Here is a 16,850-nt window from a genome sequence, read left to right on the forward strand (position 1 = left end):
TATACTTACATACAGGAATAGAAAGCGGAGAATTCTTTTATGAGTAAGGATGTACAAGACATTTCCAGTCTCAGGGTCGATCACAGGGAGTCGATGGATTCTGTTGCTGATTAAGGTGCGAATGGCTTCAAAAAGTGAAGCATCAGGATTTATGCTCACCAGTGCCTTACTCTGACCCTTAAGCACATCTAGGGAAAAAGAGGTTTCAAATATAATTATACTCTTAAACAAATCGTTTGATTTTTATACTAATTGGTATCCTAAAAATATACTTGTATAATTACATCAATAAGGGTTTACAGAAAAAGTGATAATAAATATCATTTACAGCAAAGAATTATGAAAGGAGACATTTACATTAAAATATTGGACTAATTATACCATTGTTTATGCTTTCTATAATAGCTTGTAATACCAGCAATCTTTGAACAAAATCTTTAAATGGATGCTATTTTATTACAAATCATAAAATTTTAAATAATTTCGATTGATACAGAGTTTGTCATGTGCCGTAGAACCTGTATGATTTAACACAAGCCCATTCAACAAATGGTTCTACAAAAGTTGAGAAAAAAACCAGTGAAACTGAAGAGGGCGCTTTTGAAGAAAATGACCATGCATTACGACAGAATACAAAACAGCATAAATTTTCACATTATATTTTTACTTAATTTGGAGACAATTAAAAAAAATGGTCACTTAATTTTAAAACAGAGTGAAAATCTACCAAGTTGTTTATTTTATTATCATGTTTATGATAAATGTTCATCAAGTGACGTTATGTGTAGTAGGCATCCTACAATGCACATCATTGAGAAAAATACTATGGAATGTTAATTGTTTCACTATTATTTTCCTCAAAACCTTTATCCATTAACAACATAAAATTTCATTTTGCAGTTATTAAAAATACTAAAATATGCAGTTGATAACCAGGCTAGTGGCATTTTAAAAGTATACAGTAAGGTCTGATTCATAATCCAACAAACACAAAAAATCAATGAATTCCAAGGGATCATTTATGATAGAGAAATTCTACTTCGGCCATCTAAGAATATATTGGCAATTAACTGATGATATGAGTTTTGCACAATGTGAAAGAAACTTAATAATAAAAAGGCAGGACATTTTGTTTTTACTAGACTGGTAACTAATTTTAAAATTTAAATTGAATGCGAAAGGGGGGTTAATTTTCTGTGAAAGGAATTAACCTTCAACTAATAAAGAAATTTAAAAAAAATGGAAATCAGCTCACAGTAAATTTTTCAAATCAACAATCATAAAATTAAAACTTACCTCTCCATGTGCCTAATTTATGTTCTTCCAGTTCATCTATATGCACAGATGGAGATTTATAATACATTTGCAATATTTTTATGAAGTCTGTAATGGTCAGCATCCCAACAAATTGCTGATGAACACTGTCCCATAATGGTGCTGCACGAACACCTGAAAATAATTTCAAATATTAAGCTGTTAAAATGTTCAGCAAAGATGTGTACTAATGCTGAAGTATGAAGAGAACCACAAAGGTTATGCCAGTGTTAATTTTGATTACAAAATTTTTAAAGCAACATTTTGTAGTCACAGACTACAAGGTGCAAAGCTATGTTTCCTTCAATAAGACTACAGTATGATAGACATATAAAAGGGGAATGAGGTAGGTGGAATCGAGTAGATCACAAGTTTAAAAATATTTCCTTCACTGGTACTTGAACAGCGGATCTTTCAACTTGCCAGGCTGATGCTCGGCAAGTCTTGAGCTATCGAGGATACATAATTTATGCTGAAATCTGTAAGGGATTTATGCTATTTATAAAATTATTATTCATATCCGTGACACTTTCATTCAAGATATATATGTATAATTTGATAAAAACACTTATCTCAACATTGAGAAAGGACACCCACATATATATACATAAATATGTATGACATTTTGACGGCACAGATTCTGAGGATGATGGCCATGCCATCGAAACATCAACTATCCTTGTCCTTTACCAGGGTTTCTGTGTTTAGATAAATGTTTTTATCAAAGTTTCTATACATTTGTATCATCACTAAAGAACATTTGTTTTCGAAAATATCTTGCTTGCCTAATGTTCTTCCTTCCATCCAAGTCCTCAGCATGCCATTGCCAATCAAAAAGCTCTACATCCATCAATTCTATCTCCTTTGAATTTCTCCCCTCCCCCTAACGTCTAATACTTCTTACTACTTGTAATTACTAGTAACCTTTACCTTGACATAAACCTATCGCACTGATTTTCAAATGCACTCAGCAGTGAGTGTGACCCCTCGGCTGATTGGCTAACTAAAGCTCGATCATCTGTAAATCCACTGATTTTTATAGATTCCTCACCTACTTTCACACCTACTTCCAGCCCTTCCCATGTCTTCTATAGCATTAATTATGTATATGTATTGAAAAAACCAGTGATAATGGGTATCTCCTGAGTAGTCCAAGACAAGCAGATAACATACAAAGCTGCCCATCCCTTCATTCTAGTCCCATTTTCTGTAATACATTCATTAGTTCAACCTAAGTCACTCTATTAAATACTTTCTCAAAATCCACAAAACAGACAAATACACACTGTTTATACCCTATGTTCCCCACTATTAGTAACTCCAGTACTGCAATGGTATCATGCATGCCTCTCCCCTTCCTGAACCTAAACTGATCATCCCCAAGTAATCATTTTCCCTGCTCTCCATCCTCTTGTTGATGATCCTGAGTACCACTTTAGCTGCATATGATCTGATGATGCAGTCCTCACATGTGGCTGCCTTTCCCTTTTTTGAATAACAACCAACACTGATCTGACAAAGTCTTCCAGCCGAATTCCCCCTTCATAAATGCTGCACATTATTTCATAAAATCTCCTCCTTCCTCGGTCTCCTATTAGTAGTTCCACAGGAATGCTGTCCACCATCACCGCCGCATTTGATTCCAAGTTCCTTAATGCCCTTTCTATCTTTCCATTCAAGATCTGTCCCAGAAGTAGAAAGACATTTTTTCCTGATTAGATGGATGGACGGATGGTGGTTTCTCTGGCTCAGTACGAAGGAGGGGAGTCTCAGGAAAGGCTGGAGGCCAGTGGCAGTTGGCTCCTAGCCTTAGAAGAGAGCGAATCTTTTGTTTGCAAAACCTCCATTATGTGACCTTGTTATGCTCCGTCATGAACCAGATATTAGAACAGCACTAAGCCATCAAATTTTGTATGAAACTGGGCTTAACCAGGAAAGAGACTAATGGTATCCTCAAGGCAGCTTATGGTGATAATAAGATGAGTAGATTGAGTATTTTTGAGTGGCACAAGTTGTTTTAGGAGGGTAGAGACGATGTTGAAGATGCCAAACATTCAGGATGCACTTCGATCTCCAAAAGTGACAAAAATCTTGCACAAGTGAAGGCTTTGTTGGATAGGGATCGCACATTAAGTGTTTACATGGTTTCTGATGAACTTGGTATCTCAATAAGTGATTTGCATTGTGAGTGAAAATATGGACATGAAAAATGTGTGCACAAAGTTGGTGCCTCGAGTGCTCTCTGTCAAACAAAAGGGAACTTTCAAGGATCTGTCAAGAGCTTCTTGACCATGTGAGTGAGAATTAAAATTTTTAAGACAATGCCTCACCAGACTTCTTCTTCTTCCACCACCTCAAATCAGTGCTGAAAGCCGGTGAGCACGGTTGAGTGGAAGCATTACAACAGGCCGTGATGAGGGAGCTAGCAACATTCTGGGCACTGCCTTCCAGAAGGCGTACAAGGTGCGGAAAACCCTCTGGCGGCGGTGTGTGGACGTACAAGGGGGCTACTTCATAGACTTTTGATTGAATTATTAATTCTGCCAATAATATTTTTTAATCGACCCAAGTCCTACTACTTTTGGGACAGACCTTGTACCTGGACAAACTATCCTCACCTATGTCATAAGACTCTTTCCGTGTCTATACTTGCTGACCTAATGTCGATATAGTCGCTGTTTGTCTATGTATTCCTTCCATCTCTCTTGAATCTTCCTTTTCTGCTTCCTGACGGTGCTTTCATCTTCCTGTACAGTGCAGCTATTTCACCCTTCCTTTGTAAACTTCCCATGTCCTCCAACTGCATCTTCCACCAAGTTTCTATCTCCCTATAAGACTCCTGCCTTATTTCATTTATCAACTCTTCGTACTTTCTTGTAACTAACTTTGCCTTTACATTCTTTCATTTCCTCCTTTCGCCAACCTTTCTAATCACCTTATCATCAGTACCTAGAACCTTCATCATCAAATATCTGGAAAATACCTAAAAATATAAAAATTTGTAACACATCTAAAAAAACTCATAGTACCTAGAACATTAATTGGTGATTTTAAAAAATTTAGATTACTTCATCCGGACAGGTGTGAAACTGTGAGTTCACAAAAGTTACAATTTTATATGAGATTCTATACCAGATGCGAAGATAATCTCAAACTTAATAAGAGATAAAAGATGTGAAGCTAATATCAAGCCAAGATAATTACTTATTATGCACACATATCAATCAATTATTGAGTACACATTATTTCTTTGCCCTTATCTTTCAGCTCATGAAAGTAAAGTTAATTATGGTATGTGATCAATAAAACTATTATAAACAGCTTTTGAAAAATAAAGATGACTGAAATAGCTCTGTTCAGAATAAAAAAGAACTGAAGGCAGGTACAGAGCCAGGCCACAAAATACCAATGGAATTAATTTAGAATATGTGAATGACATGCCAGCAGCCAAATTAGTCTGTTGGATAATGATGAAAGACATGTTGATAGTGCCAACTAAAGTTTGGTTGGCAACACATTTATGTACTTCTGTTTTCCTATTCCTTCCTGTTCAATTCCTACCACTGGGCAAGTCTTTCAACAAATGTCTCTATCATTCAGTGGTCTTCCTCCATGCTTAATAGACTAAAAGGCTCTGTAAATACCATAATAGTCACAGCAAAGTGGATATGACATCGTTGAAAAAGCTATGGATTATAATTATTGGTATCAATAAAAAAGAGTAAGTAACCATGGGCTCTCAGAAGAATGTCACTCTACTCACTACAAAATAAATAGGATCAACAAATGTGAAAAATTACCCTAGTAGCCCATGTCATGAAGAATATAAAATAAACAAAAAAATCAGAGGAAATTGAATGAAGTTAATATCAATTCACACTTTAAAAAAGCAGAAGAACAACAGAAAAAATTCTCTACACAAAAATCTATTTATGATAAATTTTGATTTTTTAATGTACACAAATGAGTTAGTTCCTCCAAAAACTTAGAATAAACTCCTAAAGCAAATAATAATTTATTTTTTTAGGAAGAAACATGTAGAAATTATGGCTTTTTAATTTCAGTACCACAAGGAAGTTGTCTTATGCATTAAACCAATATCTTTATTTTGTTTCCCCGCTGATGAGTATAGAAAAGCCTTCACCAGAAAAATGGATAGTTACACAGGGAAACAAAACAATATGCAAAAGCCTTTTCAAGGCAGCCATTTATCACATTATTATAAGCAATAAACTTGAAAGTCATAATTCAGCAAAACATGCCAACATTCTCCATGAGTATTTGATAATGTATTAATACTTAATCTTCAGATAAAAGGTTAAATGATTGTAGGAAAACACACAGTAAAACTTACCATTGTAAACAAGAGCAAAAAAGGCTTTCTTCACAAGAAGTTGGGTATCAAATACCACCAGCTTGGCTGATGTTGGTATCAGGTCATAGCATTTATGAAACTTGAAGAATTTGACAAAAATTTGGCTCTCATCCTCTTCTGTTTAAGATATCACATGTAAAAGACAAAAAAATCCAATGTAACATTATGCACAGAGAGTTATTTTAAAGAAAATAATAAATAATCTTCAGTATAAAAACTTTCAATATTCAGAGATAATCATTATAATGAGTATTCTCAGCATAAATAACTAACAATACCAATTTAATATATGGTGCAATTGGAGTTTTAAGATAATATGATCATATTTTGAAATATGAAGCTCGAACTTTCATCAGGGATAAGTTGAAAAATTAGCACAATTATTTTAAAAATTAGTTACATTAATAACTAGTAGAAGTTTTTGGGGTGTTATTACATTTCTTTGTAGATTTATAATTCTCTTAATTGATGGGATTTCAATATGAAATATCTCAAAACTTTATTTCCTCGAGCATGAATTACACAATTAATTTGAAATCATGAAAATTACTGAAGGCATTTAAATACATGCATGTAAATATTGATTACATAGCACATATAACTTGGGTGTAAAAAGTTTCATTTTGGCAGAAAATCTTTCAATTAACCAAAAATGGATAACTTCTACTTTACAGGCATACTACAGAATTTATTTACAGAACAATAATACTTTCCAGAGACATTCAGAATGGAGCTATATTAAGGCCAATATGTACACACAGTTGTAAAAATACTATGGGAAACTTACACAATTATGCTGAGATGTGTGAATAATTTATTTTGTGCATGCTTTTTTTTTACAAATCATGCCATGGATTTAATATCACCTACAACTAAAAGAGCAATGCAATGTTTTCCCAGAATATATATACATAATTTCAGCTTGAAAGCGGCAAAATTGTTTCAAAACATAAACAGATTTAACTAGAGAGGTTTGAACTTTGGAGCTTAAAAAACATGGATGGATAATGAGCTTTGAACAATGCCAAGAATATGTATAAATATGGTCTAAGAATGAGAAAGTAAAGCTAACAAAAGAAAAGCTAACTGTGCAAAGAATAATTTAAGATTCATAAAACTATACTAAATTATTATTTAAATACTTTTTGCACATTTGCATTACTAACTATTAATTAACTATATTTGTTGAATTCAAATTGTTCAGTAAAGATTCATCCTTGAGCATGAGCTATTTTTAGCATTTAGCATTTCTAGTATATTTTTTGATACACCACCCTTTTAGGATGTTTTTATTTACATGCCACCCTCTCCTCACACACTGCTGTAAACACATTTCTTTGCCCTGTAAAAATGATATTTTTCTAATGAACACCCCAGATATGAATGATAAATGGGTATATGCAGTAAATGAGTTGGCATAAGAGCACTTCTTTGCTAAAAATAGTCATAGTAAAGATTGGGCATAAAAACAAAACTTTCTTTTCATTAAATATAAACTCTTGTTGGCTATTCCCTGCCTTCCTTGGGCAAAAGAAAACTTCATTAATGAGGTGCAAATATGTTAGTGAACAAACTTTCTACTTGCAAGTGCCTCCCAATATAATAGTAAGTATTTAAGTGCTACTCCATGCAGTATTGGGCGACGGGGAAAATTAAAGAACACTGATGGTATTGCAAGCATTCAAGTGCACCTGTTTCTCCACTGGATAACAAGGCTCATGAAATCTCTAAGAAAATTTTAATACATGTCTCCATACAGCCAAGTTTATACAAATGTTTCATCTTAAATCTTGAATATGTTGACTTTCTATGTAAAAATTACTGGAAATGTTTACCTAAAGGAATGATTTATCTTGCTAAAATCATTTTGTTTGGAGCCATTGGTCCACAGACAAACATTGTCCAAAGGCAATAAAAATATTCATGATTTGTTTACTTAGGCACATAGGGGAGGGTATTTTAACTCTTGAGAATTTTTATTGAGGCATCAAGATGGGGTATTTATTTCATAAACAATTGAAAATGTTGAATTCTGAAGATATTTTGGTTAGTAAATTCAGATTTACATTTACCCCATATAATTAAAGTGATACCCACTTTCCCAGGCACATCATACTAAGTTCATTCTAGCTTGACAGCTGAAGTTTCCACCATTTCTATAATACCAACTGCCAAATTAGAATTATGACTGATGATGAACTCTTGCAGTATAAAACTTTTAAATTTTGCAGTGTAAAAATTTTACAGAATACATGCAATCCTAATCCTTTTAGATGCCGTCATACGAATTCAGCCAATCTGCCTAATATTGGGAGTAAAACTGACAAATTTTCTCTAACTTCATATGGCTGTAAAATATCAAATAATATTGCAAGCAAATTTAATTCTCGCACAAATTTGCAAGCTTTGCAATTTAGTTTTTCACAAGATATGACTGAGAGGAAGCCTCTTGGACTAAGAAACATTTTTTGACACTTCACAAACAATTAATAACTAGAAACTTAAAACAAGATGATGCAAAACATTGATAGTGACAAACAATGCCCCCAGTTATTTTATCTCTGGATATCTTCCTAAAATAGGAAGACTACTGACCCAAGCACCTGAGATCGAAATCAGGTGAATCAGTACACCTTCAGCTTTACCCAAATTATGTAATTTTTTGGGTTGTAGACCTTTCTGGGAAACTGCAGGTGGCGGAGGGAAATGAAGTAGTACTCTCAATTCAACCTTTGGGTTGATTACTGTTATGAGGAGGATCTTCCTAAGCTAATCAAAGATGACAGTCTATCTTGGAGATTCCACTGTCATTTATTTGCCCCTATGTTAATCCATAGGGACCAACACTTTTCATCCCTAATATCATTAGGAGAGCACAAATGCTCGAATTCCAGAGACCTTGGTTTGGCAAAAGCTGTGGTCTAATCCACAAGAGCATACATTCCAACAAAAAAAATAGAACGAAGGGTGGATTTGATTGTTCATTCAGTGAGGAAGATACGAAGGGTGGGTGCCACTCACACAAAAACATGGATAACACACACACAAATATCGGCACACAGGACACCTCTGCTGAGGTACTCGGCGACCACCTCCTTCCATGCAGGATCAATCTTCTCGAATTCCTTAATCTGGTCAATCCTGTACACTTCCTCTTCTTCGTCCTCCTCCTCCTCCCGCAGTCTCACCAAGTTAGAGTAAAAGTGCAGCCTCAGCATGGCTGCCCTGCCCCCCTAAATACCGCAGAACTCTGGCCACAGCGCTCTCTCTCTCAGATGGAATACCGCACCAGAACACCAAATCGTCACCCTGCACCCCCGCCGCGGCCCTCGTCGGAAACCTCGAAGCCTGACGATTTTATCGCGAAACGAATATTGAACACCTTCACAAATTCAAGGATAACAAAGAACATCAATATCCTATGAAGCCGCAAACCTTATCTTAGGTTGAAGAACGAGAGAAGTGGAGGTGATGCACGAGCTTTAATGCAAGCTCAAGCCGGACAAATCCTTCACGATGGCGTGGCCACTCGCCTTCGCTGTCTTGATGGCAACTCAGTATTCTCAACTAATATTTCTCAGCGGCCGCTTCAGGAAGGCCTCTTCGGAGTAACGTCAGGAGTCCGATGCTGCCAAATAAATCTCCCCTTCCCTAACGCGCCGAGTCGCACTGATCTGTCGAGGTAATCGGCGAAATTAGTTTTAAGGCTCTAGATGAATAAACCTGACCATTTCCAGCTTGGCTTCCCTCAATTAAACTTGGCCGGGGTATCTGATGACTTTGACAGCCACTCGGTTGCATTTTCACCGTGAAATAAAAACGACGGGCGAGAAAATTCAACGATTAACTATTGTAAGAGGCTCTAGCGCTATATAGCAGAGAAGTATCACACAAATTACTCGCCGAACGCACGCCAACAGCAGTTTCTGCTCGAGCGAACGGAAAGGAAAGAGTTCGCTGAGAAAACACGACTAGATCATTACGCCCAAAAACGTTTCCGAGATGAGCTTGGCTGAGAGCGCAACACTCCAGAAGAGGGCCCAAAAAAAACGTTGGAATGCGAAATGTAGCCGGGAAGAATAAGAAGCCAACAGATGCCGCTCGCAGTCCGTCAAGGTGACCCCAAAGGGGTAGGAGGCCTCATTCGTTTCATCGAAGCGTTGTGATGGTTGGCGTGGAGTCCGGATCGAGGGAGCACCAGGGCACGAGAACCGCTTCCTCTGAGGTAGGATGCCGCGATTTCGGCACGATTATCCGGGAGGCCGCCGAACCGCAATGCCCAAGTCGGGGGCAGGAACGCAAGGGGACCGGCGAAGCAGCTTCCGAACATCATCACGCAACGAAACGCCGAAGGTAATGACAGGCACACGCGCGCGCACACACATATACACACACACACACTTATACCCCTCGGAATGATATTCTACGGAACCGAACGCTTCTGGAGGACAGACGTGTTGCAGTCTATTCTCGTATCCTGCACGTCCCCAATACTAATCCCCTTCCCCCCTCATCTGAGGACAACACAAGGCGAAAATGTTGGTGGACGAGCCAACAGCCAGCTATGAATTGCGGTACACCACACAGACTTCCACCTTTCCTCCCCTTCTTAATGCGTTCGTAAGAGAATCGTAGGAGCCATTGCGAGGGGACCGCGGAGGGCCAGGCGGGGAACAACGGGGGTTTCGGCGGCCAGAGTGCGGAAGAGGATCTCCACCTGGCAAAGGCATCACTCAACTTGCCGCTAGATAAGGAAGGCAGGGAGGGTGAGCCCGCGAATCGCCTTTGGACCACTGCAAAGGGAGAGAAGGCGGAGAATATATGGGGAGGGAGGGAGGGAGAGGAAAGAGAACGGGTTCGGGTGGGGACGGCAGGGAATGGATTTGGAACGGCGGCCAAAGCAAGAGAGGGGATCGGTGGGAGAGGGGGCTCTATAATTGGACCTGTATTTGGAGTGGTAGATGCGAGGAGGCCGACACCCACACGCTGAGGGCTAGAGCACAAATGTACCGTAGCCTAGTGCCCGAAAGACAGTCGAGGGGATAGCATGAGGGGAAGAAGGAAGGAGAGATGAGCGAACCATCAGGGAGGCAGAAAACTGAGTGACCTCTATTTCCCGCAATCATAACGCGGACAAGCCATATTCTCACCGAACAATTACTTCACTGCTGTGCAGGAAGATCTTCTTTATGCATAGCGCAAGGTCTCCAGCACGTACGTTCTCTGTAGTCTTCCTTATGTGATACTATTCCAATTTTTGCAATGTCGAGTCAAAACTGTAATTTTTCAACATTTAACATTTTTAAAATTCTAAGATTTGACTTCAAGCCTTGTCAGAATACGCGAAATTAAATTTAATCGCGAAGGTGAACTTAATCAGGATCTCAATTTGTTTTAGTACTGTCAATGAGCTCATATATGCTTTTATTTATTAAATAAGGGGATACGAAGTCTGTTTTACTTGCTTCCCACGTTGAGGACTAAGGCAGATAATTTGCATGGCCTACCGATCCTTTTTCATGGCAGTGGAGAATATTAAGTGCGACAAGACGTTCGCCGAGCGGAATACACATCTGGCACCTATCGTTAAGAATATGAGCTAAAATTATACACGCGAGTGCATGAGATTAATCCGTCTTTCCAACACTTTTACAAGCATATCATAACATATTTAAAAACTGAACTCAACTGGATGTGAGTTTTAAAATATCAACGAAAACTTCCGGAAGAAAACACACGTGTGCGGATCAAACACTGTCATCGAATGCGTAACTCAAAACTTTCGCATGTTAAGCCATCATTTACACAGGAATCGAAGCCAACGAGCGGACTGACGAAAACAAACAGTAGCGACCTTATTTTTCACACATACATGTAAACAGATGACGTAACGCATTTTCACGGTCGTCAACGGAGAGACATCGATGGTGCTGCCACTGAGACCCACGCATTCCTGAGACCCCGCGGCCTGACTTTGATGCACTAAAGTAGGAAAATAGCGGGCTATTTTTTACAGCATTCTCATTTACTTGGATTAATTTTTTTAGCACACAACTCACAAAAAAAACCATATCCAAGACAATGCCCTACTTATTGACTTAACTGAGTAGACATAACACCGCCAGTTTAAAAAAGTTGATAAGTACATAACCGAAAATTTAAGGAATATCGCCAGGCCAACCGTATCCTTATCACTGAATGTAAAAATCTGAATTACAGGTTCTTTAGACATTCCTAAATTACTTACGCAACATAAGACAAACAATGCAATAAAAAATCCACGATTTGAATGAGCACGTTTCGCAGAAAGAATGCAGCTGGATTTCGCTGTATGGAATGAATGCAACGGTGGAAAGCGGAGAAAACGGGCGAAGAATACGGACACTTAAAGAATTAATTCAATAAGCAGACCAATATGCAAAAAGAGAACAGATTAAAAAAACAGTCTCGACTGAATTTTGAGGTTGAAGACAATGGGGGAAATTCACGAAATTGAAATTTGCAAGTCCATCCCTCAAGGACTGGGGAGTGAATCATCGTTGAGAGAAGCCAGTTTGATTACCTATTCTCAAGGAGGTAAAAACATACATGAGGTACATTTCGCTAAAAATTTTACGCGTGCAAATAAAATATCTTTGCATATGTAAAAGGCAAACAGTTTCAGGAATGAAAAAATAAACATGGGCAGACTAATTTTTTCGGTCAACATGCCGTTCTGTTTTCTATGAGAAGAAGGCAATGTTTAGATGCCCCATCGAGCGAGCTAGGTTGCCAAAGAGGGGAGGTGGGAGGAGGAGGAGGAGGAGAGGGATGGGAGAGCAGAAGGCCAGTCTTATACGCAACGCTGCTGCGCAGATTTAAAGGAGCGGAAATATTCGACGCCGCCCGGAGTCTTAAACGGTGCCAATTCGCTAGTCCGCAGCGAAAGAAGAATTTAAGAAAAAGTCCAGTGATTGCATTGAAATTAAGTAATTGCATAAAATTATCAACAGAAATGTTCCAACGAACGACTATTACTTCGAAACGAACTCGAATCAAATTCAATCACTTATATAAACATAGAATAAACTTTCACGTCGCGTTTGTTTTTTTCTTGAAAGTTTATATCGGCTATATCTTATTAATCTCAAAGCGGTAAAGAGCAATTTAAATTTAATAAAAAAACACGCACTTGATTAATCATCATTTTCCAAGCCAAATATTTATAAATAAAACCCTCCCATCCTTCCCATGCAATCATGATTTCTTTATTATGGTCAATTATCACAATATTAATTTCACTTAAGTACTTGTCTATCGGTCTCATTCTTGTCGTATAATCTCTCTTTTTGGGAAACATTGTTTCTCCAACGATTTTACCGAGGGAATTCATAGTCTCCCGCGTGGTCTCCAAGCCATTCACATTTCATTAAGGTTTGTTGTCCCACACCGTTTTCTCCGCTTCTAGTCAATAATTAATTTCTCATTTAGTCCATCTCGTTAAGGAACCCCGTAGAGGTAAGCGGCAAATATTCCACTCAACTCGGAAAGCGAATGGCTCACGTCAAACAGCAAATATGCGCATACTATATAACGTTCAATATTGAGAGTGCTTGTGTTTTCAGCCTTACGACTTAAGTTTTAACCACTGATACGAGTAGACTGTGGACTTTCACAAGTCCTACTTAACTTGATCGCAATTATCTCCACGCCGTACCATCACTCCCAAGACCCATACATACGCAATTACTCAACCGCTCACTCTTTTAGAGAAAAATATAACGACGGACCAAAACAGTCTCAAACCGTGAATTTTGTACCGTGTCGAATTTTTTCTCAGTGAATGCTTCAGCCACTGAATCGTCTTCTACACAGAGATATATTCCGTAACAAAAATCCATCGAGGCAAGACATTTTGGGCACACATTCGTGGCGGAGGTAGGAAGAAAAATTTCGAATGAAATGAAAAAAGAAAAATGATCAAACAGGAAATTTTATCCATCGAGCGGAAGTAATCGATTACCTGCATTCGTAAGCTTGGCGAATGTCTGTCAATACGGCAACGTCCTTCGAGCAGCCCTCGGCGGGACCGGCTACACCCACTCACCGACGGATTCACAGAACGAGTCGGAGGAGGAAAAATGAACGGCGACTCTTCGTTTCTTAGAAGCTGGCTTCGCTTTAATCGCGAAAGAAAGAAAACAAAACACCACTCAATCCCACCCCCCCTTCAACCAACGTCTTACAGTTAGCGCCCGGATGCTATGCTTCCCCGCACGACCCCCGAGTTGGGCGGAACACAGTGAATCAGCGAACATGAGCGCTCATGCCCTAGGATTATAGAAACCCCACCCCTCCAGCTCTGCCGGAGCCTTGGGAGCTGTGTACAGGCTTGGGTGTTCTTTTGTCCTCCGGATATGAAACTGAGGATACATCTGCAGTAGATGTGATCACCATGGCCAAAAAATCCAAGGACGGCGATGATACGAAGGTAGGAGGGTGCCAATAGAGCAGCCTTCTGTGCTCGCTCCTAAACTATACATAGGTGCATACCTATTTTCGGGATTTGATTTTTTTCAGAGGATTTAACGATCATTTACATTGCTTCTCATTAACTAGTCCGGTTATTTTTATTTCTGCTACTTAATATACGTACAGTACTCCTATTCAAAATTCACATTTCACCTATTTTCTCTAAATCTACACTGTATATCATAATATTCCTTTCCACCATTCTCCTTTCTGCATGTTCTCATTTCAGGTAATTTGGACGGGTGTTTTTCTGAGATTAAAAAAGACCCAGATGCCTTGCTAAGTACACTAGCAAACGTTAATATTTGGCATTGCTTGGTGTTTTACGTATTACTATTTTTATATAATGTTTACAACGAATTACGAAGGTAAAATGAGCCCCATCATTTCAAACTTCACCCTAATTAAATAAGGGAAAATCCCTAAAATTCGCAAGAGAAAACTGAGCGTCAGAAGTAACCGAAAGACAACGAAAAGTAAGGATATTTTGACTTGGAAATGTATGAAATAACATGTTAAAATCAGGAATAAATTACAACATAAGATTTAGAGAAAAAGTGTAACAGGATACTGAGAGATTTATTTTTAATTTTTTTTGTTGATCTTTTGAAGGAAATGTCCAACAAAGAACTGAAGACCTATCATCATATGAATTACAGCCTTATTTTGGGCAGAGGTATTACCCAAATCACGCAGTTTTAGGGCCTTTTCGCCTCCTTCGTCCTCCTTTACGACACCTTAAGGTTTCGCTCAACTCTGTTACCTCCCTCACTTTCACAAACGCAAGACTGTTCTTTACTTTTGCAGGTAGCGGAGAATGTGTTTACTGTTTATTTAAATTACTTCAATAACGCCAATAAAAGATTTTACCGGATTTAAAATTTTATTGTTTTCATTACTAACAAGGCTCGCGAAACAGGTCAGGAGTATGCAGCGAGTTTGTTCAGAATTAGAAAGTATTTCGCGCTGCCCAATAAGTTCATACAACAGATGGTAAAAACTAACTGCATCACAATATCATTACAATTAATAGAAAATTGCTCGATATTTGAACGTAATATGCTAATAATAACTAAATAACTTCAATATTCTTGATTTAAATTTTTAGAAACACATAAGTAGACATTGTCATGCCGATTGGAATTGCGTTATCATTGCGCCAAGTCCGCTTTAAAGAGCAGTTTGAACCTGTGCGGGGTGTGCACTAAGCCAAGAATCTGAAGGTAGTCATAGTTGACAGACAATAAAAGAAATGAATATTAATGAAAGGATTAAGCAGCAAATCGCACAATAGCCACATCCAAAACTTCCCTGAAACCGTCACAATCTTCAAGGTTTCCCAGTATTAAGTATTCCCAGTGTTAAAAGTGAGGTCGTTGTGTGCAGTCGGACGATCGTGAAAATCACGTCTACTCTTAAGGTTTCGCTTCTTGTTGAGTGAAGTTTTTTGAAGAATCTATCCGCAAATACCCACAGAAAGTTGAATGAGAACCTTAAAAATCCATACAATTCAATAAATCGGCCGCTGTTGATTCGAAATATTTTAATTACGAAGCACAAATGATCAATGAGAATTTAATCTGATTTTTTCTAAGAGAAATGAAGCCTGCCGACTTGTAAGATAATATCCTACTTGGTCAAAATGAAATAATTAAATCTCGGATTTTCTGATTTTTTATTGCAAGATGGCTACTGGATGGAATGATTACATCCCCTCTATCCCATTACCGGTATCGGGATAGAGAAGATTTAATTATTTCATTCAGTAGATCCCCGGAAGGACTAACTTCAAAAGAAAGTAACAAATGGCATTACGGAAACCTGATTACGATAATTTTCTCGGACATATTTTTCTCACCTTTCCCAACTAATTTCAGCCACCTAAGCAAAAACAAGAAAAGCTGAGATACGCGGGAGACAAGACCGACAAGGTGAACTAAGAGTAGAGGAACATAACATAATTGGAACATGGGTTTAAAGTGCTCGATTCAATAAAACTCAATACTTTATAATTCGCAAATCAGTTTTATTCAAATGGTCAATTAGTCCCGTTTAACAATTTGTAATGGTATATATTAACGCGTCGGTTATTACGAAAACGAAAATGAAGTGGAATTAGTATTGAAAGTTCAAAATTCACACATGATTTAGGAAATATGTGGGTGGCGCAATATTTGTGCATAGGCAAAAGGAGGGAAATAAATTGTGGAATATCGACCACAAATGCACAAGTAACGGCATTATTATTGTCATTAAGTAATCTACCGGTTAAGGTAGGTTTTTGGACGGACACAACTACCAAATAAATATTCTGTTACTCCTAACAAAACACAATCCAGCAACCTACTCTACAAAGTCCTCCTTCATCTCTGTGTACTTCCTTCCTCCCTTCATCCCGTCCAACATCCCTATCCTGTTCCTGCCCTATCCTCGTTTGCCTAACATTCTCCCCTCTATTGCAGTCTTCAAAATCCTACTGCCGGTCAATACGCCCTTCATCCATATTTCTTGCCTCCTAAGGATTCCTCCCAACAAACCCCTCTCTTCGCCCACCATACCAAGTACTTCCTCATTTGTTTTCTTCTCTGTCCATTTCACCTTCTCCATTCTTCTCCACGCCCACATTTCAAAGCCTCCAGTCTACGTCCAT

General features: G+C 38.2%; 1 protein-coding gene across 7 annotated transcripts in view; it reads right to left on the bottom strand.

Moving 5' to 3' along the window:
* The window catches only part of SNF4Agamma (SNF4/AMP-activated protein kinase gamma subunit), a 426,140-nt gene that overhangs the window by 8,791 nt on the left and 400,499 nt on the right, over positions 1-16,850 (bottom strand). For all 7 annotated transcript variants that reach the window (XM_071595645.1, XM_071595647.1, XM_071595648.1 and 4 more), the window contains 3 exons: positions 5,669-5,806; positions 1,297-1,449; positions 10-188 (listed from right to left, as the gene is read on the bottom strand). In XM_071595645.1, the coding sequence (XP_071451746.1) occupies positions 10-188; positions 1,297-1,449; positions 5,669-5,806 (470 nt within the window). The remainder of the gene's footprint in view (positions 1-9; positions 189-1,296; positions 1,450-5,668; positions 5,807-16,850) is intronic.

Source organism: Hetaerina americana, unplaced genomic scaffold, assembly GCF_022747635.1.
Source record: "Hetaerina americana unplaced genomic scaffold, ioHetAmer1.1.p SCAF_7, whole genome shotgun sequence".
NCBI classification, from domain to species: Eukaryota; Metazoa; Arthropoda; class Insecta; order Odonata; family Calopterygidae; genus Hetaerina; species Hetaerina americana.